Source organism: Megascapheus bottae, unplaced genomic scaffold, assembly GCF_031878675.1.
Source record: "Megascapheus bottae isolate mThoBot1 unplaced genomic scaffold, mThoBot2.hap1 HAP1_SCAFFOLD_502, whole genome shotgun sequence".
In the NCBI taxonomy this organism is placed as follows: Eukaryota; Metazoa; Chordata; class Mammalia; order Rodentia; family Geomyidae; genus Megascapheus; species Megascapheus bottae.
Window position 1 is genome coordinate 1 of NW_028327511.1, and position 25,127 is coordinate 25,127.

Consider the following 25,127-nt stretch of genomic DNA (forward strand, 5'->3'; position numbering starts at 1 on the left):
ATGCAGCTCACTTACTTAGTGTAGACCCTCTAAGCAATTCAGTGAAGTAACCACCATTTTGTTCCAATTTCTGGTGAGCTTTTGTGTTTGTCACTTACAGGAGGTCATGGAGTCTTTCAAGGGCCGAATAGCCAAGCTAGAAAGTCTACAGGAAGTCACTGAAGTGGGAATAACAGCAAAGCTCCGAAGTTGTCCCCTGAAGTTTTTGCTCAGACTTGTAAGCCTGCTCCTCACCTTGGCCACCGTTCTCTTAGTCATTGTCTCCATGGTGTGCTCCTGCCCCTTCACCTTGCTCAACTCGCGCCTGCGTACATGCACCACACTCATCCTGCTTGGCCTTGGGGCACTGGTCTGGCACAAGTGGCATACTATCAACTGGCACGCTTGGAGCCTCTTTAGGGGGAGACTGGATTCCAAGGACTCTAAGACTTCAGAAAATGGACCATAAAGGGGCCAGGAGGGCTACTGCTGAGTGTGCCAGTTCCCTCCCTCCTGGGAGTCAAGGTTACCCAGCCAGCCCTTGTGTAGAGGGTCACTTCACAGTTCTGCCTTTCCAGTTCTGCAACTACCAGCCCAGTGAGACACATGCACGTACCCCCCACCTCCCACTTGCATTTTGCCATGCTTCTTCCATGCTGTCTGTACACATGAAATCTGAAAAAGATGAAAATCCACAATGTGCTTGCTGTTCTCTTTATTTCCTTTGCTGTCTCTAAGGCCTGTTGCCTTATACACGCAGTGGCTCCAGTGGCCCCAAACTAGCACAGCACTCACTGGGACTTTGTATTCCCCACAAGGGGGCAGGTAGTCAGAACCTCAGTAGGCAGATCTCATGCAGGTGACACTGAAGAGATAGATGAGGCTTCTGTTTTAGAGGTGCTGGAGAGTTCGGAGCCGTCATCAATTTTCTTCCCAAAAAGCTGCAAGATGCAGTTTCGAAACTGGAGGCATAGAAAGCATTGTTCAGCGAGGCAGGAAGGCTTGGGACATTCATTATACATCCCCTTGTCATTTGGGATACCACCAGTGGGACATGGAGATGGTCATCTGGATCTCCTTGTCTAGCAGCTGGTGGTGGCTGCTGTGGTTTGAATTGTGCCTCCCCGAAAGTCCCAACTCCTGCAACCTATGATATATCCTTACTTGAAAATAGGGTCATTTTACATGTGATTAAGCTGGTCATTAAGGTGAAGTCATGCTAGATCAATGTGAATTGTAGTCCAAAGATGGCTTGTTGTTGTTGTGTTTTTTGTGGTCATGGTGCTTGAACTCTGAGCCTGGTTGTTGTCCCTGAGCTCTTCAGTTCAAGGCTACCACTCTACCCTGGAGCCACAGCCCCACTTCTGGTTTCTGGTGATTAACTACAGAAAAAACACTGATGGACTTTCATGCCCAGGCTGGCTTTGAACCGTGATCCTAAGATCTCAGCCTCCTGAGAAGCTAGGACTACAGGCATGAGTAACCCTGCTCAGTGTCCTAAGGTATTTTTACCCAAGACTAGCACTATACCATTTGAGTCACAACTCCACTTCCAGCTTTTTGGAGATAAGAGTATTACAGACAGATTTTCCTGCCTGGGCTGGTTTCAGACTTTTGTCCTCAGATTTCAGCCTCCTGACTAGCTAGGATTACAGGTGTGACCATCAGCACCTGGCTGCCACCAAGTTTCTGGTGACCACAATGGCAGGGCTACGGAAGGAAAGAGCTTGCAGCACACACTGCTTTGTGCAGGACCTCCCTCGGGCTGAGGGGCTGAAAGGATTCCAGAGGGGATAAATAGCTTTCTGCTAATGGCCAGGCGAACGTGTGGCTGGGGCTGAGAAGCACACTGAGCCTTTTCCTGCTCCTCAGATGTCAGATGGGCTCCTCTTTGATGGCAATTCCAGGATGGAGCCATCACCGAGCGCTTCCCGGGTCGTGTGTGTGTGTGTGTGTGTGTGTGTGTGTGTGTGTGTGTGTGTGTTTGCCAGTCCTGGGGATTGAACTCAGGGCCTGAGCACTGTCCTTGGACGTTCTCAAGGCTAGAGCTCTACCACTTGAGCCTCAGCACCACTTCCAGCTTTTCTATGTATGTGGTACCGAGGAATCAAACCAGGGTCTCCATGTATGCTAGACAAGCAGTCTACCACTACGCCAAACCCCTCGCCCATTCCCAGATACATATATATAATCATGGGGCTTGAACTCTCGGCCTGGGTGCTGTCCCTAAGCTCTTTAGCTCAACCCCCTGAGCAATAGCCCCACTTCCTGTTTTTTTTTTTTGGCAGTCGTGGGTCTTGAACTCAGTACCTGAGCATTGCCCTTGGACTTTTTTCTCGAGGAGCTAGAGCTCTACAACTTGAACCACAGCACCACTTCCAGCTTTTTTCTATGTATGTGGTACGGGGAATGGAACCCGGTCCTTCGTGCATGCTAGGGAAGCACTCTACCACTAGGCCAAACTCCCAGCCCTCCACTTCCTGTTTTTTAGTGATTAATTGGAAATGAGTCTCATGGCTTTGTAGTGTTGGCTTTGAACTGTGATCCTCAGATCTCAGCCTACAGAGTAGGTAGGATTATAGGCTTGAGCCACTGTTTCCGGCTTTCCGGGTATGCTTTGAGTTTGATCTATCCATGGTGTTGCTTACCTGCCGGTTCATGAAGACATAGATAATGGGATTGTAGATCGTGGCACTCTTGGCGAAGTAAGATGGTAGGGAGGCCACCAGAGGGTGGAAGGAATAGCCAGGGTTTGCAGTAGCAAAGCATGCAAAGAAGGCATAGGGGCCCCAGCAGATGCAGAATGCAAGAACCATCACCACCACCATGCGTGTCACCTCCTTTTCAGCCTTCTGAGTAGACTCAGATCCTTTCTGCAGCTTTGCCACCTGGTGGGAGGGGGTAGTGACAATGAGTGGGGAAATTACCCAGGACTAATATCTGCAGGAACTGTGTGTGTGTGTGTGTGTGTGTGTGTGTGTGTGTGTGCGCACAGGCACGCGTGCTAGTCCTAGGATGTGAGCTTAGGACCTATGCCCTGTCCCTAAGCATTTTTTGCTGAAGTCCAGCAGTCTATCATTTGAGCCACAGCTCAACTTCTTTCTTTTTGGTGGTTAATTAGAAATGAGAATCTCACAGACTTTTGTGCCTGGGTTGGTTTTGAACTGTGATTTTCAGATCTCAGCTTCCTGCGTAGGCAGGATTAAGGTGTGAGCCACTGGCATCCAGCAGGTCTGTTGATACTGCTTTGGCACAGAAGTCAGGAAGACAGCCAGGAGGTTGACCTGGTGCTAGAGAGTTGGGATAAGAGGGTCTATTTGTGACCCCTACTCCTGTTGCATGGCGGCCAGATTTCACCTCTCAGTCACAGCATGTCCTATCCTTTGTAGAAATGTGGCAGGAAGGAAGCGTGCTGTTGAGGGAGTTCTTGCAGCTGCCCTGGTCAAGGATGACCCTTCGGGCCAGGCCTGAGAAGCCTCTGAAGCCTGACACAACCTTGGGAAGTGGGACTGAGGTGTATTTTCTGTGGCTCATCTCCATGATTACTAGATCGGCTTCTGCAGTGTTCAGGGAGCCCTCAGACAGGTCACTGAACATGACAATGAAAGCATAGTTCATATAAGGCACAAAGACAAGGAGCCAGTGGTAGGGAAATTGACTGAGAAAGGGATAACTCCCATCACCCCAGGGCCCAGCCTCCGTTTCCTCTCTGCTCTGTTCTCCTGCAGAGGCTCCCCAGCGAACCTGAACCTCCCTTTGGTTAAGGTAGGGTGGTGGCAGTGGTCAGAACACTGGGATAGAACAGCAAGCACCAGAGAGTGGAGAGCAGGCACAGGGGGAAATGGCCTGTGAAAAGGTGGAGGGTGCTCCGGGTGGTCCACTCCGAGGGTGAAGGGGTGTGGGTCAGAGGAAAGGCACAGCTCTGCTCCCTCCTTGGGTATCTCCAGGAAGGTCTAAGTGGTCTGGTCTCATCTTGCAGGGGTAAGGATAAGGGGCCAGGGCATAAACTGCAAACCCCAGAGTGCACATCCAAAGGAAGTAGCTTGATTCCCATCACTGTCTCTTAATAACAATTTCTTATGGGATGAAATTCTCTTTCTGTTTCTGTCTCTCTTTCTGTTGGTCCTATGGCTTGAACTCAGGGCCTGGGCTCCAATTTTGCTCTAGACTAGCACTCTACCACTTGAGCCACAGCACCACTTCCAGCTTTTTCGAAGGAGTTTGTTGGAATATGACTCTCATGGATATTCCTGACCAGGCTGGCTTTGAACCATGATCCTCAGATCTCAGCCTCCTGAGTAGCTAGGATGGAATTCTCTTATCTGTTTAAGAGGCTCAGCAAGGCTGATGCGGGAGCAGAGCAGCTTGGAGTCTGGAGAGTGTTACACGGGTGGTCCTCTGTCACTGCCTGGACAGCCTGTGAACCCAGAGTGAGTCCAGGAGGGTGGGGCTTACTGCTCGGATGGCCAGCCACACTTGGAGGTAGCAGAGCATGATGATGCTGAGCGGGATGATGCAGCATGTCACCATGAGAACCATCATATACGACTGCACACCAGGATAGGAGGTGCCGCTGAACACATCTGGGCCACACGATGTCTTCAGGCCATAAGGCCAGTACCTGGGAGAAGAGCTGTGGCATGCCTCTCATTCAAGTCACAGTTGTTGTCTTTTTTTTAAAAAATCATTGGGGCTGGGAGCGTGGCCTACTGGTAGAGTGCTTGCCTAGCATGCATGAAGACCGGGGTTCGATTCCTCAGTACCACATACATAGAAAAAAGCCAGAAGTGGTTCTGTGGCTCAAGTGGTTGAGCTCTTACCTTGAGAAAGTCCAAGGACAGTGCTCAGACCCTGAGCACAAGCCCCAGGACTGTAAAAAAAGAAATTATTTGTTGTTTATACTGAGATTTAAACTCAAGGATTTGTTTCTTTCTTGAACTCAGAGTCTGAGCACTGTCCTTTGGATTCCTCAAGTTCAGAACTCTACCACTTGAGCCACAACACCACTCCGGGATTTTTTTTCTATGTATGTGGTACCGAGGAATCAAACCCAGGTCTTTGTGCATGCTAGGCAAGCAACTCCTACCACTAGGCCACACTCCCGGCCCACTTCTGACTTTTTTGAGTAGCTTATTGGAGATAAAAGTCTCACAGGGACTTTTTGGCCCAGGCTGGTTTCAAAGCATCATTCTCAGATCTCAGCCTCCTAAGTAGCTAGGATTACAGGTACTGGTGCCCAGATGTTAATTTTATTTTAGTTACATACAGCCTTATCCTGAGTACCTCAATGAAGACATCCTGTTACAAGCGCTTTGAATTTTAGTTACATCCTATTAATTAAACCACATCCTTTCTCAGATTGTGAACTTGAGCTCAGCCAATGTGAAGAGACAGGCAGGACCTGCTTGCGTAGGGCTAAAAAAGGAGCAGCCTGCTTGCTCTGTGTGCTTGCTTGCCAGCTTCTGGGCTGATGGTGCAGCCTTCTGCAGAAGTCAGCTCTGCCTTGCCAAATTCCTTTAGAGTTAGCATCTTTCCCTACGTGACACTCCAACATTCCATTTGAACACTGAGGAGCTGTGAGCATTAAATTAAATAACCCGATCAACATGCATCAGGTCTAGCACTTGACTATGTTCAATTACTGGAAGCTGTCGTGGGGCCTGAGGGCTCATGAGGGTAGGAGATGAAAACAAAGTTTCACAATGTCCTTGTTTCCCAGAATCATGGAAAGTCCTCACAGAAAGAATGTTTTGTCTTACAGGCACTGGTCACTCACACCTGTAATAGTAGCTACTCAGGAGGCCAAGATCAGAGAATCATGGTTCGAAGCTGGCCCAGGCAGAAAAGTCCCCATGACAGTCTTATCACCAACTACTCAGTAACTGGATGTGGTGCTGTGGCTCAAGTGGTAGAGTGTTAGTTTTGAGCACAGAAAGGCTCAGGGACAGTGCCCAGGCTTTGAGTTCAAGCCCAGAACTGAAAAATAAATGTTTTCTATCTAAACATCCTAGGAACTTATTTTCAAGACTGTCACAGAAAGGTGTATTGTCTAGGTCCCACCCCTCTCAATCAAACATCTGAGCCATTTATTCATAAACATAGGTCTTTTTCAAAAGAATTTGTATAAGCTACATGACCAAGTATGTCTACATCCCAATAAATGTTTGAAGGTGGTAGCGAGTGTATGAGAGAAAAAGGCCTGGCCTAGAGTTGGTGAGTAGCCTTGTAATGCAAAAGTGCCTAGAGGTCACTCATACCTCGATGGATGGCCTGTGCTCTTTGTTTTCATTGTTTCTATGAGTTCATGTGCTTACCTACACATTATATACTCCAAGGAGTCTGGGTAGAATCTCCTCTGTGTCTTTGCTTCATGTAAGGGGCCTCAGTGTCCCAGAGTCAGGAAATAGCTTGCCCCAAGATTTTTTTTAGGGGGAGGGGTCATGGGTCTTGCACTCTGGGCCTGGGTGCTGTCCCTGAGCTCTTCAGCTCAAGGCTACCGCCCTACCCTTGAGCCATGCCCTACTTCCCATTTTCTAGAGATTAATTGGAGATAAAAGTCTCAGGTCCTTTTGTGCCGGAGCTGGCTTTAAACCTTGATCCTCAGATCTCAGCCTTCTGAGTAGCTAGGATTACAGGTGTTAGCCACCACTCCTGGCTGCCCTAAGTTTTAAAAGTCTGAGTCTTCATGCCTAGTTCTAAAAGATCCACCCTTCACTCTTACCTGCTCCAACCAAAGATGGGAGGGGCTGTCCACACAGCAGACCAGATCCAGGAGAAGGCAATGCCCACAGTTGCTAGCTTGGCATCAAATTTCACATTACCAAAGGGCTTGCAGACCACCAGCCACCTCTCCCAGGAAATGATGGCCAGGGACCAGAGGCCTGTGATTCCTACAAGGCCAAGCACACAGAGGACAGCGTCAAGCTGAAGCAAAGGAGAAACTTCGTCACCACTCTTTCAAGATTAACACCTTTCCTCTCCTGGCTACCAAACTAGATTCTCCAAAATCTTTTTTCTGAGTGAATGGCAGCTCTGTGTGTGTGTGTGTGTGTGTGTGTGTGTGTGTGTGTGTGTGTGCGCGCGCGCGCGCGTGCACACATGCCAACTCTGGAACTCTGGGCCTAGTTGCTGTCCCTTCCTTTTTTCACTCAAGGGAACTTGGAACTATTGAGCACTGTCGTGAGTCTCCATACTCCATCACCAAAGAGGAAGGCAAGAAAGGGCTGTGTAAGCCAACGGCCCCATGCTTCTCTACCTCTAGGGCCCTATTAATACTGTGCTTCTTGTGTTCGTGACTGCTAGCCCTTTCACATTCATGAGCACCGTGCTTTGTTATCCCAGCCAAGAGCAGGGAAACAGAATGTGTCCATTAAGCTCTAAGGGATACTTGGCTTTGTATTTGCAATACCACTGACTTGGTCAGCCAGAGAAAAGCAACAGATGTTTACATACAGCTGGCAGATGTTACAAAATATTAAACATGTTCATCACTACACTGAAGTTTCAGTAGTTGTCAGGTCAGATCATGTTATTTAATACTTTAGTATGCAACTGGGTTAGCAGTGATTTCAATAAATATTTTTAATATCAACACATTTTTGGTGGTACCAGGTTTGAACGCAGGGCCTCACACTTGCTAGACAGGTGCTATACAATAGTTTTTGCTTTACTTATTTGACATAGAGTGCCTTATTTATGCTTTTCCTCAGGGCTGAGCCAGGAGCACAATTCCCATAATGATGTCTCTTTCTAGGATTACAGTGTGAACCACTTTGCCTGCCTCGTTCATTGAGATGAGATCTTGTGTTTTACATAGGGTGACCTTGACCTTTGAACAACTCAATCTGTACTTTTTAAGTAGCAGGGATTACAGGCACGAACTACCTCACCCAGCTCTTTAGTACTAAGACTCTACTACTAATTTGTGTGTCTATATATATAAATATATATTACTTTTTTCCCAGTCCTGGGGCTTGAACTCAGGGTCTGACACTGTCCTTGGACTTTCTCAAGGCTAGAGCTCTACCATTTGAGCCTCAGCATCACTTCCAGCTTTTTTCTATGTATGCAGAACCAAGGAATCGAACCCAGGTCTTTGTGCATGCTAGGGAAGCACTTTAACCACTAGGCCAAACTCCCAGCCATATATATATATATATATATATATATATATATATATATATATATATATAGTTTGATAACTATTTTCAATGTAATTGGCTGCTTTGTAATCCTATGGCTCTCATTTCAGGCATTTACAAATATGCCAAGGGCATCTGTTGCACTAAAATCATGCTGGCTGCTTAGCACCGATGCCACCCAAGAACACACTGAATAGAGGCAAAAGAGAGTGGGAGAGCCTGGCAGGAGCAGAGGCAATCATGGACAGACATGCAGAGTGCTTCTTGGGCAGGGTCACATGATCATGGAAGCACACACGTGCCTCACTTTCCCCAATTCCTCCACTTGTCTAGTTTTAGGAGAGTGCTGGCATGCTAGCCAGCATCTACTATCTCAAAGCCATCATGTGCCCGGTGACAAGCAGTTAGGTTGAGGAGTGAGGGAAAGGGAAGAGAGAATGGCCACAAGGCAAGAGCAGGAGCAGCTTTTGTTGCTTGTGTATTTTCCTAGGCCAGTGGCATTGCAATGAAGGCCCACTGGTGTGACTTGTCTCTTGTCTGCTTAGCAGAGTTCCCACCCCAGACTGCCAACTGCTCGTGCTCTCTCCTTCCAAGCTTCTTTCCTCAGAGCACTGGTTGGGTGCTGTGTGGTCATTCTGTGGGTGTGGGGCCTTAGCACAGAGCCTACAACATTGGGATTTCTGGGGCGCATTTTTGTTGAGCTAACTCACTGGTGACCCCCCCAGAGGTGTGAGTGATGGAGTATGAAGAAAGGAATGTGGGATCTACTGGTAATATCCTGAAAGCTCTCGTGGGAGTTCTTCCGCCAGAGAAAGCTCAGACAATCATAGGTTAAAGTACATGTGTCCTTGATTTGGGTTGGAGTTCTGCCTGGGGTTCCCGTATCCCTTCCTTTCCCTGTCATAGAGTGATCTGACTCAAGATCTGGCTCTTTCCACAGGAGCCCCACGAGTCCCACAGTATCTGGGCAGAGCCTGTCTCGAGAGTAGGGAGTTGGGGTGTGTTAGCCTCAAGCAAAGTTGGAAAGCAGATGTTCAGATGGAAGCATCCAGCATCCTCCCCTCCGTGTGATCGCCTCGAGCCCTCTTCTCCTGTGAGTGTCTCCCTTGCGCCTCGCTCATGCCCAGCATAGCTGCACCGCAAGGTTTGCCCCACGGCTGGTGCTTTGATGCATGCCAGGCTCATGTTCTAGAGCTTACCACACAGGGAGACAGTGTAGCCTTCCACAACGCACAGAGGATGGCCCAGCACGAAGTAGCCGTTGAACTGGTTCACAACACTGATGGTGCTGGCGATGATGGTCTCTGCCAGATCAGCAACTGCCAAGTTCACCAGGATCCAGTTCAGAGGATGGCGTAGCTTCTTAAACCTTATCGTGGCCACCAGCACCAGCCCATTAGTGAAGACAGACGCAGTGACCACAAACATCATCCACGTGCTGGTGAGGTGGTACACCCATCTGGGAGCAATGTGGTAATTCGGACCTTCAAAGGGGCCTAGAGGCAACAGGCATAGAACAGAAATAGGAATTGGGTAGCAGCATGACACACCTGTGACACTGCCCTGATCCCACGGGAGCTGCAGGGCCCCTGTACCTGTAAGAGGGACATGCAAATACACATACACAGGACCACATGAAGATCCACTTCTACAAACCACACAAGGCCACACATTGCTAGCACTAGCTGAGCTAAGAGACGCATGGAACGAGTGTTATCTTGGAGTCTACCCTAAAGTTGGTTCATTACACATTTCTGATCTCCACGACTATAGACAAGACATTTGTATTGTTCACAGTACTCAGGTGACACTTTCATCATGGCATCTCTTGAAAACTTCGAGTAAAAGGAGAAGGAACTTATCTTTATTACAATCCAGAGGCTCTCTACTTTTTTATGTTGCAAGGAGAGAAGCCTGCCATCAACATTTTTTGGCAGAAGACTTGCTACAGCAAGCTCTCGCATCTACTTCCATATGAGAAGGCCTCCTAGAGCCTAGGAAAGCATGCAAAGAAACCCCCTACTTATCAGGATTCTTTTGTGGTGTATTGCAAAAAGCCTGCCCGAAGTAGGTTTTCAAGAAAGCAGGGCTTCTCCTGGCTCAGGATGGGTAAATTTCACCCCTGGCACCAATGGACTCCAGAACGCTTCTGCTTTGCTCTGCACATGGACTGTTTGTCACTATGTTAAATCCCGCACAGAAGCCACTGGAATGCCCAGCATGAGCGCTTCATGGTTCTCTCTCTGGACGATCTATGGAGCACCACTGAGTGGGGCAAGGACAAGTGTGGAACAGTGCTAGGGCCAAAAAAGAAGTGGAGAGAAAGGAGGACACTGTAGCAGTGTCACCAGAGCAGGTACTGGGCCTGCATCTCCCTCCTAAAAGTTCTAGAACTGGGTGTCAGTTTGGGACAGGGAAGCTGGATGTCTTCAAATTGACCCTGTGGTCTAGGTTTTAATTTTGAAATGTACAACTAATTTTGAAATCAAATTGAAATTTCCAAACCAATCCCTGTTTATCAAAACTAAAACAAATTAACCTGCATGCATACCAAACCACTGGCATAATCTTTCTATAATGTATTATTGTAAGAGACTCAAAATACATGGGCTTATACAACCTTGTTATCCATACGATAAGGATGAAAGGACATGTATAAATGTTAAATTTTGGTTAATTTTATTATATACATTGTGGCAGTACTGGGGAATTGAACTCAGGGCCTGGGTGCTGTCCCTTACCTTTGTTTGCTCCAGGCTTGCACCCTACCAGTTAAGTCACAGTTCCACCTCCAGATGTCTAGTGGTTAACTGGAGATAAGAGTCTTACTACCTTTCTTGCCGGGGCTGGCCTTGAACTACAATCCTCACATCTCAGCTTCCTGAGTAGGTAGGATTACAGGCATGAGTCTGTGGCCCTTGGCTGTCCAATGGCTTAATATGTGTAGGTACTGAGACTCAGCAACACCACAGAACTTACCCTCCTAATAAAGTCGTCTTGCCAAGACACACATACACCAGTCTGATTCTGGCCATATTACTAGAGAAAAACCTGATTACACCCTCTAGCTTCGCTTGCTCTTAGTGAAGCTAATTTGGGAGTCCCCAGCTGGGCAGTGCATTCTTCATTTCCCCATCGCTCTGCCATGTGGATTGTGTGAACAGTTGCCTAGGTTACTTTTCAGAGACCCGAAGGCTCCTTTCACTGAAAACTGTGACTCTTCACTAGGCCTTCATATAGACAGGCCGTGGGTGACTGCAATGAGAATCAAATCCTTAGTATTTCTTTTTCTTTTCTTCTTTTTTTCACCTAATTTTTATCTATTTATTTTTTTGTCTGTTATGGGCTTGACAAACTCTGGGCCTAGGCACTGTCCCTGAGCTCTTCAGCTCAAGGCCACCCCCCTAACTGACTTTCTTTCTTTCTCTTTCTTTCTTTCTTTCTTTCTTTCTTTCTTTCTTTCTTTCTTTCTTTCTTTCTTTCTTTCTTTCTTTGTCAGTTGTGGGGCTTGAACTCTGGGCCTGGGCACTGTCCCTGAACTCTTCAGCTCAAGGGTACTGCTGTTCAATTTTGAGCCACAGTACCACTTCCGAAAATGCACAGTATTTCTGTCTCTGTATTGGCTCTGTCTCTTCTGCTGTGTTAACCTTTGAGTCAGATGTGACTCAGCTCTGCATGTAGGCACATCGAACATTTGCAAAAATACTTTTCTTCCCAGTGCAGTGCAGGATTGACGTGGTCGTCTCTCTCCTTCCTCTTTACAGCTTCAGTGAGCAGCCTGGTCTCTCCGTCAGTGCAGATGGCCTTCCGCTCAAGGCTGAACTCCAGTGAAAACCTTCCCTGTAGGCTTGGAGCATTCTGTGCTATCTGTGCCACAAGGTCCTGTCTCTTGGATGTCAGACTAGCAGATAGCTACTATTCCAAAAAACTAATAATAAGTAAATGATCATAGAGAAGCAAGGTAAGCCACATTGTCTGAAGTGAGGAAAAGTCTCTGGTTAGTCTCTGGTTTATATTTTAAGGGAGGATTTCTTTAGATTCAGTTCAAACTCACTTGGAACCATGCATGCTCTTGGACAGCACGTGATGGCACTGGCAAATGCAGCACTGAGGGTGAGGGGGAGTGAGAGATGGGGAGGACAGGGAGAGTTGCAGGGAGGGAAGAAGACAACAGAAAGGAGGCCTGGTATAATCTTCACGGTCATAGCCATGCTTCCTCTACTTAGGCTCCTGCTACCTAGAATTCCAGAAGCTTTCCACAACAGCACTGTCAACTGGGGACAAAGGTTTGAAAGCAAGAGTGTATTGGGACTATTTCATTATCAAAACATGAAGGAGGAGGAGGAGGAAGAGGAGGAAGAGGAAGAGGAAAGCAAAAAAAAGAAAGAGGAGGAGGAGAGAGGAAAACAATCACAAGTAAAATTTTTGGAAATGATTATTTTTCGCTTAAAAATTGAAAGAAATCCTCCAAACTCAAGGAAAATCAAAAGCTACAGCGAGAAGGCTAGGAATGTCGCTCAATGGGAGTGTGCTTACTCAACATGCACAGGCGTTGGTTTGACTAACCCTAAATCTGAATACACTGGGCTTATATGAGCCTGGATTCAAGCCAACTGAAAAAAATGACAGTTTTTCTAAAAAATATTAAATGGGATATTTGATATATGACAATTGTAGGTGTAATGATGGCATCATGGACATATTTTTCAACAGATGTCATTAGCATACATTAGTTATACAGGGGAAGAGGTTTGTTGTGACATTTCTACATGTGCATGCCATGTGCCCTATCAACCTCCCCCTTACATCCATCCATCCATATGTTAAAGCACTTTGCCCATATTCATACTTATTCACCTTTCCATTTGCTCTTCCCCATACCTATCCCAACCCAGCATATTTTACTTGCTTATCATAACCTCTTTCTTCTTGTTCTCCCTTCCTTCCTTTCTTCTTCTTCTTTTTTTTTGTTGGTCATGGGACTTGAGCTCTGGGCCTGGGCGTTGTCCCTGAGCTCTTCAGCTCAAGGCTAACCACACTACCCCCTTGAGCCACAGCACCAATTCCAGTTTTCTAGTGGTTTATTGGAGATAAGGGTGTCATTGAACTTTAACGCCCGGGCTGGCTTTGAACCTTGATCCTCAGATCTAAGCCTCCTGAGTAGCTAGGATTTCAGGTATGAGCTACTGTGCCCAGCTCTCTCTTCCTTCTCCTTCTTCCCTCCTCCCCTCTCTTTCTTCTCCTTCCTTCTTCCTTCCTTCCTTCCTTCCTTCCTTCCTTCCTTCCTTCCTTCCTTCCTTCCTCTTTCTCCATCTTTCTCCTCTTTCTCTCTCTCTTTCCCATCTGTCTGTCTGCCTGTCTTTTTCTTTCTTCATTCTTCCTTTCTTTCCTTCTTTCTTTCTTTCTCTTACTTTCTCTCTCTTTTATTGTCATTCATGGACTGGGCACTGTCCATGGCCTGGTTATCTTAAGACTAGTGCTCTACTTCTTTGAGCCACAGGTCTATTTCCATTGCTTTTAATTGCAGCTACGAATCTTATGGACGGTTCTGCTTGGGCTAGCTTTAACCATCCTCACATCTCAGCCTTCTGAGCAGGTAGGATCACAGGCATGAGACAAGTTATATTCTTTCCAGTCACATACTGAAGATACAGAAAAGAAAGGATTTAAGAATAAGGAGGGAAGACTGGTGCGGTGGCTCACGCCTGTAATCCTAGCTACTCAGGCGGCTGAGATCTGAGGATCAAGGTTCAAAGCTAGCCTGAGCACAAAAGGACCTGAGACTTTTATCTCCAGTTGACCTCTAGAAAACGGGAAGTGGGGCTTGGCTCAAGGGTAGGGTGGTAGCCTTGAGCTGAAGAGCTCAGGGACAGTGTCCAGGCTGAGTTCAAGCCCTATGACACACACACATACTGTCTCTCTCCCTCCCTCCCTCCCTCCCTCTCTCTCTCTCTCTCTCTCTCTCTCTCTCTCTCTCTCTCTCTCTCTCTCTCTCTCTCTCTCTCTCACACACACACACACACACACACACACACACACACACACACACACACACACAAGAATCAGGAGGGAAGAATTAAGCAGAGATGATAAATTAAATAAGGCTCAAGGACACCGGGTGATGAGGACCTGGGTGCTCCAGGCTCCTCGCTCTAGCTCGGTATAGGCTTGAGGTTGTGTGAAAACCAAAGCTTCCGACATTTGAAATCAGATGCCATGTCTGACTGAAGCCAGAGGCTGGCAGAGAGAGCACTGATACATCTCCATCCAGGAAATTCTGAGGCACAAATAGATCTCAAGGGGAACTGCTGGCTGCTCAGCAACTCTGGCACAAAAACCTGGCCACTCTGGAGCAGGATATCATCGACCCAGAGATGGGGGAGATGTGTTCATAGCATCATTTAGATAGCATTTTCAGGCATTTGGATACACTCAGACAGAGCTCTACCCCTGGGCAACCCTCAGAGGCACAGCTTAGCCTTCCTTAATGAGTCTGGTTTGATTGTTTTTTGAATTCAGAGCCTTGCACTCTTGTTTGGCCTTTTTGCCCAAGGCTAGCACTCTATCACTTGACTCACCCCTCCCCTTCCAGATTTTTGTTTGTTAATTGGAAATAATCTCTCAGATCTGCCTTCCTGAGCTGGCTTCACACGTGATCCTTGGATCTCAGCTTGTTGAGTATCTACGATTGCAGATGTGATTTCCCGAGCCCCGGGCCTGATGAGATTTTAACTTTTATTGGACTTCGCCTTTTCTCTCTAAACCACTCAAAATGAAAGGCTGCCCTAGGGACCAGCCAGCTCTTCCCAGAAGTGGGGGGCCCACAGTTGTATGTTCTGCACACACACTTAGATTATTGCTTAACTGCTATGGGCTCTTCCAGTGGTTTCCCCTAGTATTGGCATTTGAACTTGAGGCCTTCCAGTTGCTTGCTCACAGTTGATGTCCCAGCCAGCTTTGGGTTGGTAAGTTGGAGATGGAGTCTCATGAACTTTTCTGCTCAGGGTGGCTTCCAAACTCAGTCCTCCAGGTCCTGGCCTCCTGAGTAGTTAGGATAACAGGTATGAGCCTGTGGCACCTGCATCTTCCAAATTTAAGGTTCTGGAAGTTGCGTGCCCTCGGTTTCTGGCTTTTCACCTCCTTGGGGGGGGGCAAGGCAGAGTTTTTCTCCAGGCCACCCTTATAGTGTGCATGTGTCTTGAGAGGTTGTGAAGACGGACTCATGTCCTTGCCCAGGTAGCAATCGAATCAGTGGCCAGATGGGTGTGCTAGAATTTCATGGCACAAGAACTTGCCCATAGCACAGATAACCAAAGACCACAAAGGAAGAGTCTATGTGCCCTTTCAGGGACACTGATTCTCAAAGGCTTGGCAGAAGTCTGTGCTATTTGCAAATGCATATTCCTAGCGTAGTTGTCCTTTTGTCTTTGAAGCTCTGAGTGAGGGTGGGGTGGATAGGAGACCCACATGGCAGGAGTAGGGGGACAGGTAGCCCCCATGGCACTTGCTTACCTCGGGTGGAGTTGATGTTAGTATAGGTGAAGATGCTTGCCTGGGTGCTATCTTCATTGCTGTCTTGTGTCTCCCCATGTGTGAGCTTCTGAGGGCCCCACCACTGGGCCATGGCTGTGGACGTCTGGTATTCAGTGCTCGCCAGTGCTGGCACAGCATCTGGGGGCCATAGTGCTTTATACCAGCCTGCAGGATCATCTTAGCCCTGTTCACCTTAAAAGCTCCAAACCCTTCACCTTCTGATCTCTTAATTGGGCCCAGGACTTAGATCTTCCCCTCCCACTCTTCCCTTCCCTTGGAGAATGGCTCAGAGAGCTTTTCTGGCAAGGAAGTCAAGCCTCGACCAACCTTGGGGTCACACTGGCTCCTGGGATCTCTGTGGCCCTTGCCATGTCTTGTGTCCACCATCCCTTCTATTGCTGAATACTTGGTCTTAGGTGAAATTTTTCACATTGAGGTGTGGGTGTGGAAGTAACCCCAAGTCTCATCGGCCTCCCTCATCTAGTTCTTCTTTTCTTTTTTGGGGGGGAAGTGGGGAGTAAGTTGTGAGGCTTGAACTCAAGGCCTGGGTACTGTCGCTCAGCTTCTTTGTGGTCAAAGCTATACTCTACTACTTGACCCATAGTACTGGTATTTGAGGGGTTAATTGAAGATAAGAATCTTATGGGGGGGAATGGGCAAGTTTGGCGTGGTGGTAGAGTGCTTGCCTAGCATGCATGAAGACCTGGGTTCGATTCCTCGGCACCACATACATAGAAAAAAGCTGGAAGTGGTGCAGTGGCTCAAGTGGTAGAGCTCTAACCTTGAGAAAATCCAAGGACAGTGCTCAGGCCCTGAGTTCAAGACCAGGATTGGTAAAACAGAGAGTCTCACAGGGACTTTTCTGCCCAGGCTGGCTTTGAAACACAATAATCAGATCTCAGTCTCCTGAGTAGCTCAGAACACATGCGTGAGCCCCTGCCAGCGTCTCATGCGGCTCTTCTGAAAACCCCGGGGTGAGGTTAGGAGCTGGCCTCCTCCCAGGATGCAATGCCTGCTGGTGGGCTCCTCCTGTGCCGTTGCAGGAGGCTTCGCTGTGACACGCTGAGGGAAGTTCCACTTTGTATCCTTCTGCCCTCCAGCTTCTTCCTTACGCCATGGACCTCCTCTGTCAGCGTCTGCCTTCCTCCGTCCCTCCCTCTTTGCAGGTGTGTGTTTATGCCAGTACTGGGACTTGAATTCAAGGCTGTGCTTGGCTTTCTTGCTCACAGACTTTCCCGCCCAGGTTGGCATCAAACCTTGATGTTCAGAGGTGATCTGAATGGTGCTGGCTTTGTGCTTGGCAGGGGCAACAATTCCGTGTGTATTGTCTAATTCTCTAGCCTCACCGTACGCTAAGCAAGGACCCCATTCCATCTCAAGCTCCGTTAGAGAGCACATTCTCTCCTGTGGCTTCCAATATTGAAGTCTGACGACCTTCAGGCACTTCTTCTGAGTTGGCTTCCAAGCTCCGTAGAGCAACGTGTACTGGTGACCTTAACATCTCTACTCTTACTACTGGGACCTCGATACTCCTGGCCCCATGCCTTACAAACCTCTCCTGCTGGCCTGGAGGAAGCCCTGGCTGCCAGACTGAAGACTGGAGCCCAGTGGAACTTCTACTTGGCTACTCCTAGCAACGATGGCTCCTAGAAGCAGTTTGTCTATGTCACAAAGTGGCTGCCAGGCTAGGGGTTCATTGTGGAGTGGCACATCTTTGCCAGGGCTCATCAGCATCCTGGAAAGCACATGCAAACCAAACTGGATGGTCTACCCATGCAAAGGAATTGTCTTCAGCCATAAGAAGGCGTGAAGTTCTTCCCATCCACTGTGTGGACAAATCTTAACCGTTGCACTAACTCAAAGACGGCAGATGCAAAAGGTCATATATTGGATGGTCCTGTTGTATAAAATGTGCAGAACAGGGGCCAGGAGTTTGGCCTAGTGGTTAAAGTGCTTGCCTAGCACGCATGAAGACCCGGGTTCGATTCCTCGGTACCACATACATAGAAAAAAGCCGGAAGTGGTGCTGAGGCTCAAGTGGTAGAGCTCTAGCCTTGAGAAAGTCCAAGGACAGTGCTCAGGCCCTGAGCTCAAGCCCAGGACTGGCAAAAAAAAATGTGCAGAACATTGGCTAGGAATTCATCCATTTCATCTAGATTCTCAAATTTGTTGGCGTAAAGGTTTGAGAAGTATTCCCTCATGATATTCTGGATCTTGGTAATTTCTGTCATGATATTACCATTTTCATCTGCGATTTTGTTTATTTCGATATGCTCTCTTCTTTTTTTGGTAAGATTTGCTAAGGGCTTGTCAATTTTGTTAATTCTTTCAAAGAACCAACTCCTTGTTTTGTTGATTCTTTCTATAGTTTTTTTGGATTCCAAATCATTTAATTCTGCTTTGATTTTAATAATTTGCTTTCTTCTACTGGGATTAGGGTTGGTTTGTTGTTCTTTTTCCAGGAGCTTAAGGTGAGACATTAACTTGTTGGTTTGCAATTTTTCCAACTTGTTGTTGTAGGCACTCAGCGCTATAAATTTTCCTCTGAGTACTGCCTTTGCTGTGTCCCAAAGGAGTTGGTATTTTGTGTGCTCCTTACTGTTAAATTTCATAAACTGTTGGATTTCTGTTCTGATCTCTTCGATGACCCATTGGTGATTCAACAATGTGTTGTTCAGTCTCCATGAGTTACAGGGTTTTCGTTGGCGGAGATGTGTGTTCAGTTCCAATTTGATGCCTTTGTGGTCTGAGAGTGTGCATGGAATAATTTCAGTGTTTCTGAGTCTGTCCAGGTTTGTTTTATGGCCTAAGATGTGGTCTATTTTTGGAAAATGTTCCATGTGCTGCTGAGAAAAACGTATATTGTGTTGTTGCTGGGTGGAATATTCTGCAGATGTCTGTTAGATCTAGTTGGTCTCTGACATTGTGAGCCAAACCAAATACTTCTTTAAATTGTTTCTCCCATCACTAGTACACTGTTGGTGGGAGTGCAAACTCGTTCAACCACTATGGAAAGCAGTGTGGCAGTGCCTCAAAAAGCTAAACATAGAACTCCCCTATGACCTAGCAATTCCACTACTTGGCATTTACCCAACCATCCAGAAACTAGGGCATACTAAATCCACTAGCACAACAATGTTCATTGCAGCACTATTCACCATAGCAAAGATATGGAACCAACCTAGATGTCCCTCAGTTGATGAGTGGATCAACAAGTTGTGGTATTTGTACACAATGGAATTCTATGCTGCTGTCAGAAAGAATGACATCGCCCCATTTGTTAGGAAATGGAAAGACTTAGAAAAAATCATATTAAGTGAAGTAAGCCAGACTCAAGGGAACTTAGGCTCAATGGTTTCCCTCATTCGTCATAATCAGTAGAAACCTTGGGCTCTACTAGCAGAGATCTGCAATCGAGCAAAATCCTGATACATAAGGCCATATAATGTGAAGCTAATTGAAAGGACCTCCAGGATATTGAAACAAAAGCCATATAATGAATGATTGTTGTCCTTAATGTACTATGTTATCTCTCATCTCCTTTGCTGTCCCTTGGTTATCTCATATTGTTATAGTATCTCACTTTTTTATCTGATATATTGAATTTATTTGTATTTGGATATTTGAAATTTGATAGGGAAGGGGGGAAAACCAAGACGGGTGGGGGGTGTGGGGGGGGAGGGAAATGGGTACCAAGACATGTGAAAGGGTATCGATGTATGTGAATTAATGCACCTTCTATCTGGCAAATATCATGTAACCCTTTTACTAATTACAATAAAAAAATTATGAAAAAAATGTGCAGAACAGATGAAAACAGGTGTGTTACACGGGAAGCAGAATAGTGAGTCCTTGATGGGTGCTGGACAGTTTGGGGGAAGGAAAGCATTCTAAAGTGACAAGACTGTTTGGCAGGTCCTTAAAAAGAATTAAATGTAGAATGACCATCCAGCCCCAAAGACTTGACAGCAGTACTGGTCACGGCAGCCAAGACAATGTCCACCAACAGATGACTAGAGCAGCAAAGTATGGTGTGCCTGTGCAAGGGAATGTTACTTAACCTGAATAAAGAAGGGAATTCTGATACATGCTGCACCACACGCGACCGTTGAGGACTTGAGGCTCATTGAAGTGACCCGGGCGTAAAGAAACCAGTACTGTCTGAATCTACTTCTAGGAAGGCCCTACAATAGACAAACCATTGCAAATAGAATGGTGATTGCGAAGGTTCTGGGGCAGGGCCTACGCTGGGACCTAGGGTTTACTAGGCACAAGCTCTGAGCTTTGCATGGACACATTCTGGAGGTGGAAGGTGGTGGTGGTTGCCGCACAAAGTCCCTGAGCTGCTGAACAGTGCTCAGAACTGAGTAAAGGTCACAGCCCAAATCGTAGTAAGCCATGCCTCGTGGAATCACTGAGAAATAGTCGCATTAGAGACAAATGGTGATGGCACAGCAAGTCAAGACAGCAAGTGTGTTTCTCTTTTGGTGTCCAGGGCCCAGGCATGCCTGTAGTGCAGGGGGTCTTCCTGCCACTCTCCCGCACAGCCCCTGCTCTGTACTACACCTCATTAGACCCCCCCACCAGGTAGCCAGGACTGTCCTGAAGTTTTAAAGGCTTTGGCTAGGATTCACCTGGGACCCCTGAAATTAAACATTTCCACTCTGGGTGTGGCTAAAGCTTCCATGTTCTTTGCAAGCCCTTTGACAGCCGTCAACGTGGCATCATCTGGAGCCAGCCCTGCACGTGCAATGAAGCTGATGACTGAGTTGAGTATCGTGCAGCACGGCCCCACGGATGCTCATGGCTACATAGGTGTCTGCCTCGAGTCCCTGGGGAAGGAGGGTGGAACATAGCAGAAGCGGAAGGTGACGGGAAAGGCGGTTGGTCAGTGACCTACTCTGTGGGAGCAGGTGCTAAGTGATGATTAGGGTTACCAGAAGATCAAGTCCCAATTTAGCCCAAAGCAGATTAATCCACTTGAGAGTCCCCTGGCCTTTGTGAGGGCACATGGGCTTCCCAGATTAAGTGAAAGCTCACTGGGGCCTCTTGAAGTTAAAAAAAGAAGGGTAGATTATAATATCCCAGCCATCGTGAGGGGGGGCTGAACCCCCAGCAATAGAGTCATCAGCACTCAGAGAACCGAGCTAGGAGTCATTTTAATAGCCGCATACAGACCGCTCTCCACCTTCGGGCTGATAGAGAGCAGCCCTGAGCTTCAGTGGGGCTGAGCTTGGAAAGGTGAACACCACGCACAGGTGATCATCACTACACGCAGCTGGGGTCACCACGTGACGTCACCTTAGGGCGCCCACAGCCAATAACCACAAGGACGAAACCACACGCAGGCAGTTGAGCAGGTTAAGAAGTTTTTACAAAAATAACAACTTGGCAGCTAAGCTTGCCAGGTTATGACAGAGAGGCCTGGGGAAGGGAGAGGAGGAGCAAGAGGACGGGGTGAAGATGTGAGGGGAAGGGGAGGAAAAGACATGTCAGGCTTGATGGCACCCTTGGCTCTGCTCCAATCTAGCATTGCCCACCCTCCCTGGCAGCTGGGGCCCTAGCTAGGCTGGAGGATTAGATGGCAGATTTGGCTCTAATTTGACTACGAGAGGGCGAGCTTATTACAAGTTCTGGGGTTGCCTGTCACTTTCATTGAGCTCTTAGCTCTGTATAGCATTTCAAAGACTTCGTCATTAGCAGTCCCTGGTTCATACAGCTAATAACAGAGGGTGACTATGATGGAAGCCCTCCCCTTAGTACACGTTGCTCCCTGAGTTCACTCACACCAATATTTTGACATTTTGAAAATTGTTTTCAAATATTCCTAATATAATTTCTCATTGTCATTTTGGGGTGGGGGCCCGATCCCACCCAGCACTCAGTGAACTGAGAGCTCAGAGTCATTTTTTTTGCCAGTCCTGGGTTTGAGCTCAGGGCCTGAGCACTGTCCTTGGACTTTCTCAAGGCTAGAGCTCTACCACTTGAGCCTCAGCACCACTTCTGGCTTTTTTCTATGTATGTGGGGTACCGAGGAATCGAACCTGGGTCTTCATGCATGCTAGGCAAGCACTCTAGCATTAGGCCAAACCGCAGGCCCCTGGGGCTGAGCTTTTAAAGGTTAAACACCACGCAGGTGGTCATCACCATAGGACGTCAGCTCACAATGTCCCTAGTCAATAACCACAAGGAGGAATGCACACGCAGGTGGTCAAGCAGGAAAAGCATTTGTTTTTTTACAAAAACAAAATCAATTTGGCAGCTAAGCTTGCCAGATTATTACAAGCATCATCACTATTTTCAGTGTATCGTTAAGTGTCAGTAAGTACACTCTCATTTCTGGGTAACCATCACCTTCCTTTGTGTAGCTGCAGAATTTTTTTCCTCATGGAAAACTGAATCTCAGCAGCCGTTAAGCAGTAATGTCTTAAATCTTCTTCTTCTTCTTCTTCTTCTTCTTCTTCTTCTTCTTCTTCTTCTTCTTCTGATTCTGATTCTGATTCTTCCTCCCTTCCTCTTCCTCCTCCTCCTCCTCCTCCTCTTCCTCCTCCTCTTCCTCTTCCTGTTTCAGGTCCTGGAAACTATCACTGTATATCATGTGGACTGCGCTAATCTAGTGCCTTCTAGAAGTGAAGTAGCTCTCTTCTCATGCTTGACCTCCCATCTTCAGGGATCATGCATTGTATTTGCTGCTGATGTCTCAGTGCCTTTGCTCAGCTGTGCAGGGTCTGTAAGATACATTGACAGGAGCACGGGGCCAGGCCCTTACAACCCACCAAGTCTAGAGAAAACCTGCCAGGCACACACTCTGAAAATGCCCGAAGTACATCCCATAAACTTGTTTTTAATAAGCCCCTGTGAAAAACATCCACAGGAAAGAGGTAATGACTCGTAATTGTCATCCATATTGACTCTTGCTGTCTGAATTCCTACATCAGGCAAACATGTGGCCGTGACTTCCCATCTGTTATTTGCTCACACCTAAAAGCTTTGATGTTTTCAGGCAGAAAATCCTGCTACGTGTTACAAGTTGACCTCCACTTCCTCGGCCCAAGTGATTCTCCTGTGTCAGCCTTTGCTGTAGCTGAGACTACAGCTGACCCACGGTGCTTGCCTCTAAGCTCAAAACCTTACCGTGCGTCTCCACTCCTCCTTTCCTTCAGTGGCTGCTGCCAAATCACCAGGAATTCTCAAGGCTCCACCTCCACAAGCTCTTTAGAGTTTGCCAGTTCTCAGCACCGCACCTTTTCCTCCCTCTGCAGTGGGTGGTTCACGGCATCACCCGCAGCCTGCAATCCCTGCTTCCGCTCTGGCTCCTTCAGTTCTCCAAACAGCTCCCAGAAGCAGTTTGCTACTCATCCACAAGATCAGAAGAGTTTGGAAAGAGAAGATCATGATGCTGGAGTGGGTAAATGAAGAGTCAGGTAGCAAAGGAGACACTACATTCTGAAGAGGGAAAGACAAGGAGACTATCAGAAACCACAAAAGATGTGGTAAAAAAAAGGCAGAAAGCACAGACAAACAGGTAACAGAAAATACACGACGGCTCCGAAGCGCATCCTAGCTCTAGAAGGGAGTGAGCACGCTGCTCACAAGATGAGCTAGATTTCCCCAGCAACTCTACCACAGGTAGCTGGTGTGAGATGCTCACACCACCATCCCTATTAGCCTTACACCCAGGGTAGAGATTTGTTGTGTAGACTAGCCTCAATGAAGAAAGACACTCTGTCACTTCCCTTGGCTTGGAAAGCTCGGTAAGAGGCCATTTTGAAAGGTTTATTATTGCAGATTGAGTTACTCTGGGGACTTGAAAACAAAAAAACCAATCATGGGCGAGGAAGTCTCGGGGCACTATGCCATGTTGTCGAGAAAGAAACACTTGGAGGAGAAAGCCTAATGAGAGCATCACAGAGAAGTTTCCAGAAGTAAAGAGCATGGTGATCAGCTGATCACTACCTGTCCCCAACAAGGATTAAGTCCCATCTTTGAGGGGCATAGTGGAAACAAAGCACCAAGAGGAACACAGGTCCAGTAACCAGCCTCCGAAGCTGCCTCCCACAGTTGTACGTGCCGGCTGCTAGCTGGTTCTGACTGCCTTCTTGAGTCCACACTGTGAAGCGCAGGCTATCCACAGCTTCCGCACCATCCCTGTCTGCAGGGACAGACACGGAGGCAAGGACTGAGAGCACTGAAGCCCACTTTACAGAGCAGCCTCCTGCTGCTAGGCAGGGTAAAAGCCCCACAGCCAAGCCCTCTGAATCCTTGATTTCTACAACCTCGTTCACCCCACAGCAGGGAGGCCAGGAGACATAGTGCTTCGCTCCCTCTGCTGTCCCTCACAATACAGAATCCACTGTGCTGTTTGCTCACTAGACTCTGACACATTCAGAGATCATAACTAGGTTTAGACACTCGCCGTTTATGGGACTGTAACCTCGGGGGGTGTGGGGGTGAACACATGGGATACTGCCTGGCCCACAGGCTAGTCATTTCCCCTTCCACAGCCATGGCTCCCAGTGCCTAAAGAAATGAAACTGCTATAGTGAAAGCAGACCAGAAATGCACACCTATTTTTTTTTTCTGGTAGTGGTTCTAGGGCTTGAACTCAGGGCCTGGGCGCTGTTTCTTTGCCTTTTGTTTCTCATGGTTAGCATTCTATCACTTGAACTATACCTTATTCTGTAATAGGGCATGCTACTTACAAAATTCCATGTAAGTTCATTTTCAAACTCATTTTTATAGATTGTCTTACTAGATGTACATTTTCAAGCACTGCCTGTTAAGAGAAGTCCAGAATACCTCTGTTGTGTCAGAAACTGTTGGCAAAATGTCAAAATATTGCACAGGGCCAACCTACTGCCACATTGACATTCCTAAAGAATTTATGATTAGGAAGGGTTTCAAAAACACAAGTTGGGCGAAAGTCACAATGACAGTGAAACATTTAGAGGCTTTTGCTGCTGCTGAGATCTTCTGAATTTTAGGGCTCTTTGTTCTTTGCAGGAATGCAACACTAACTGGATTGCTTTTGCTTTTACTGCTGCTATTTGAACCCACTGGGTTTCCTAGCTACCAGCCATTAGCCCAGGAACCCTTGGGGCCCCGAAGGCATTTGCTGCTTCCTTGGTTCTCTGGCGCCCTCTCCTGGCCGTTCCTCGCTGCTCGCACATCCCAAACCGTTTGCAGGCCGCCCCAGGCCATCTTCAACTCTCAAGGCCTTTTTCCTATATGGCAACCCTGAACAGAAAAAGCTATGAGAAAGCGTCTAGGCTCTAAGTTAAAGCTCCGACACTGGCATTAAAAAAGCATTTTACCATCTTAACCATTTTTAACTGTGGCATTCAATGGTGATAGTACCTCCACATTGCCTTTTCCTTTTCCCTCAGTACTAGCAAATGAACCCAGAGCACATTGCTTTCCCTCCCCACCTTGAGTCATGTCCTCATGTCTCACTGATTTCCTACAGGCTATCCT

The 25,127-nt window shown here is 47.3% G+C and overlaps 1 protein-coding gene across 1 annotated transcript; it reads right to left on the reverse strand.

Annotated features, from left to right (window-relative positions):
- Positions 1–830: 830 nt before the first annotated feature.
- On the reverse strand, positions 831–15,744 carry LOC150039719 (medium-wave-sensitive opsin 1). Its single transcript, XM_090327636.1, has 6 exons — positions 15,633–15,744; positions 9,320–9,616; positions 6,701–6,869; positions 4,435–4,600; positions 2,628–2,867; positions 831–941 (listed from the first exon to the last, which is right to left on the reverse strand). Exons 1-6 carry the CDS (start codon positions 15,742–15,744, stop codon positions 831–833), a joined length of 1,095 nt encoding a protein of 364 aa, XP_090183762.1.
- Between the last annotated feature and the right edge of the window lie 9,383 nt (positions 15,745–25,127).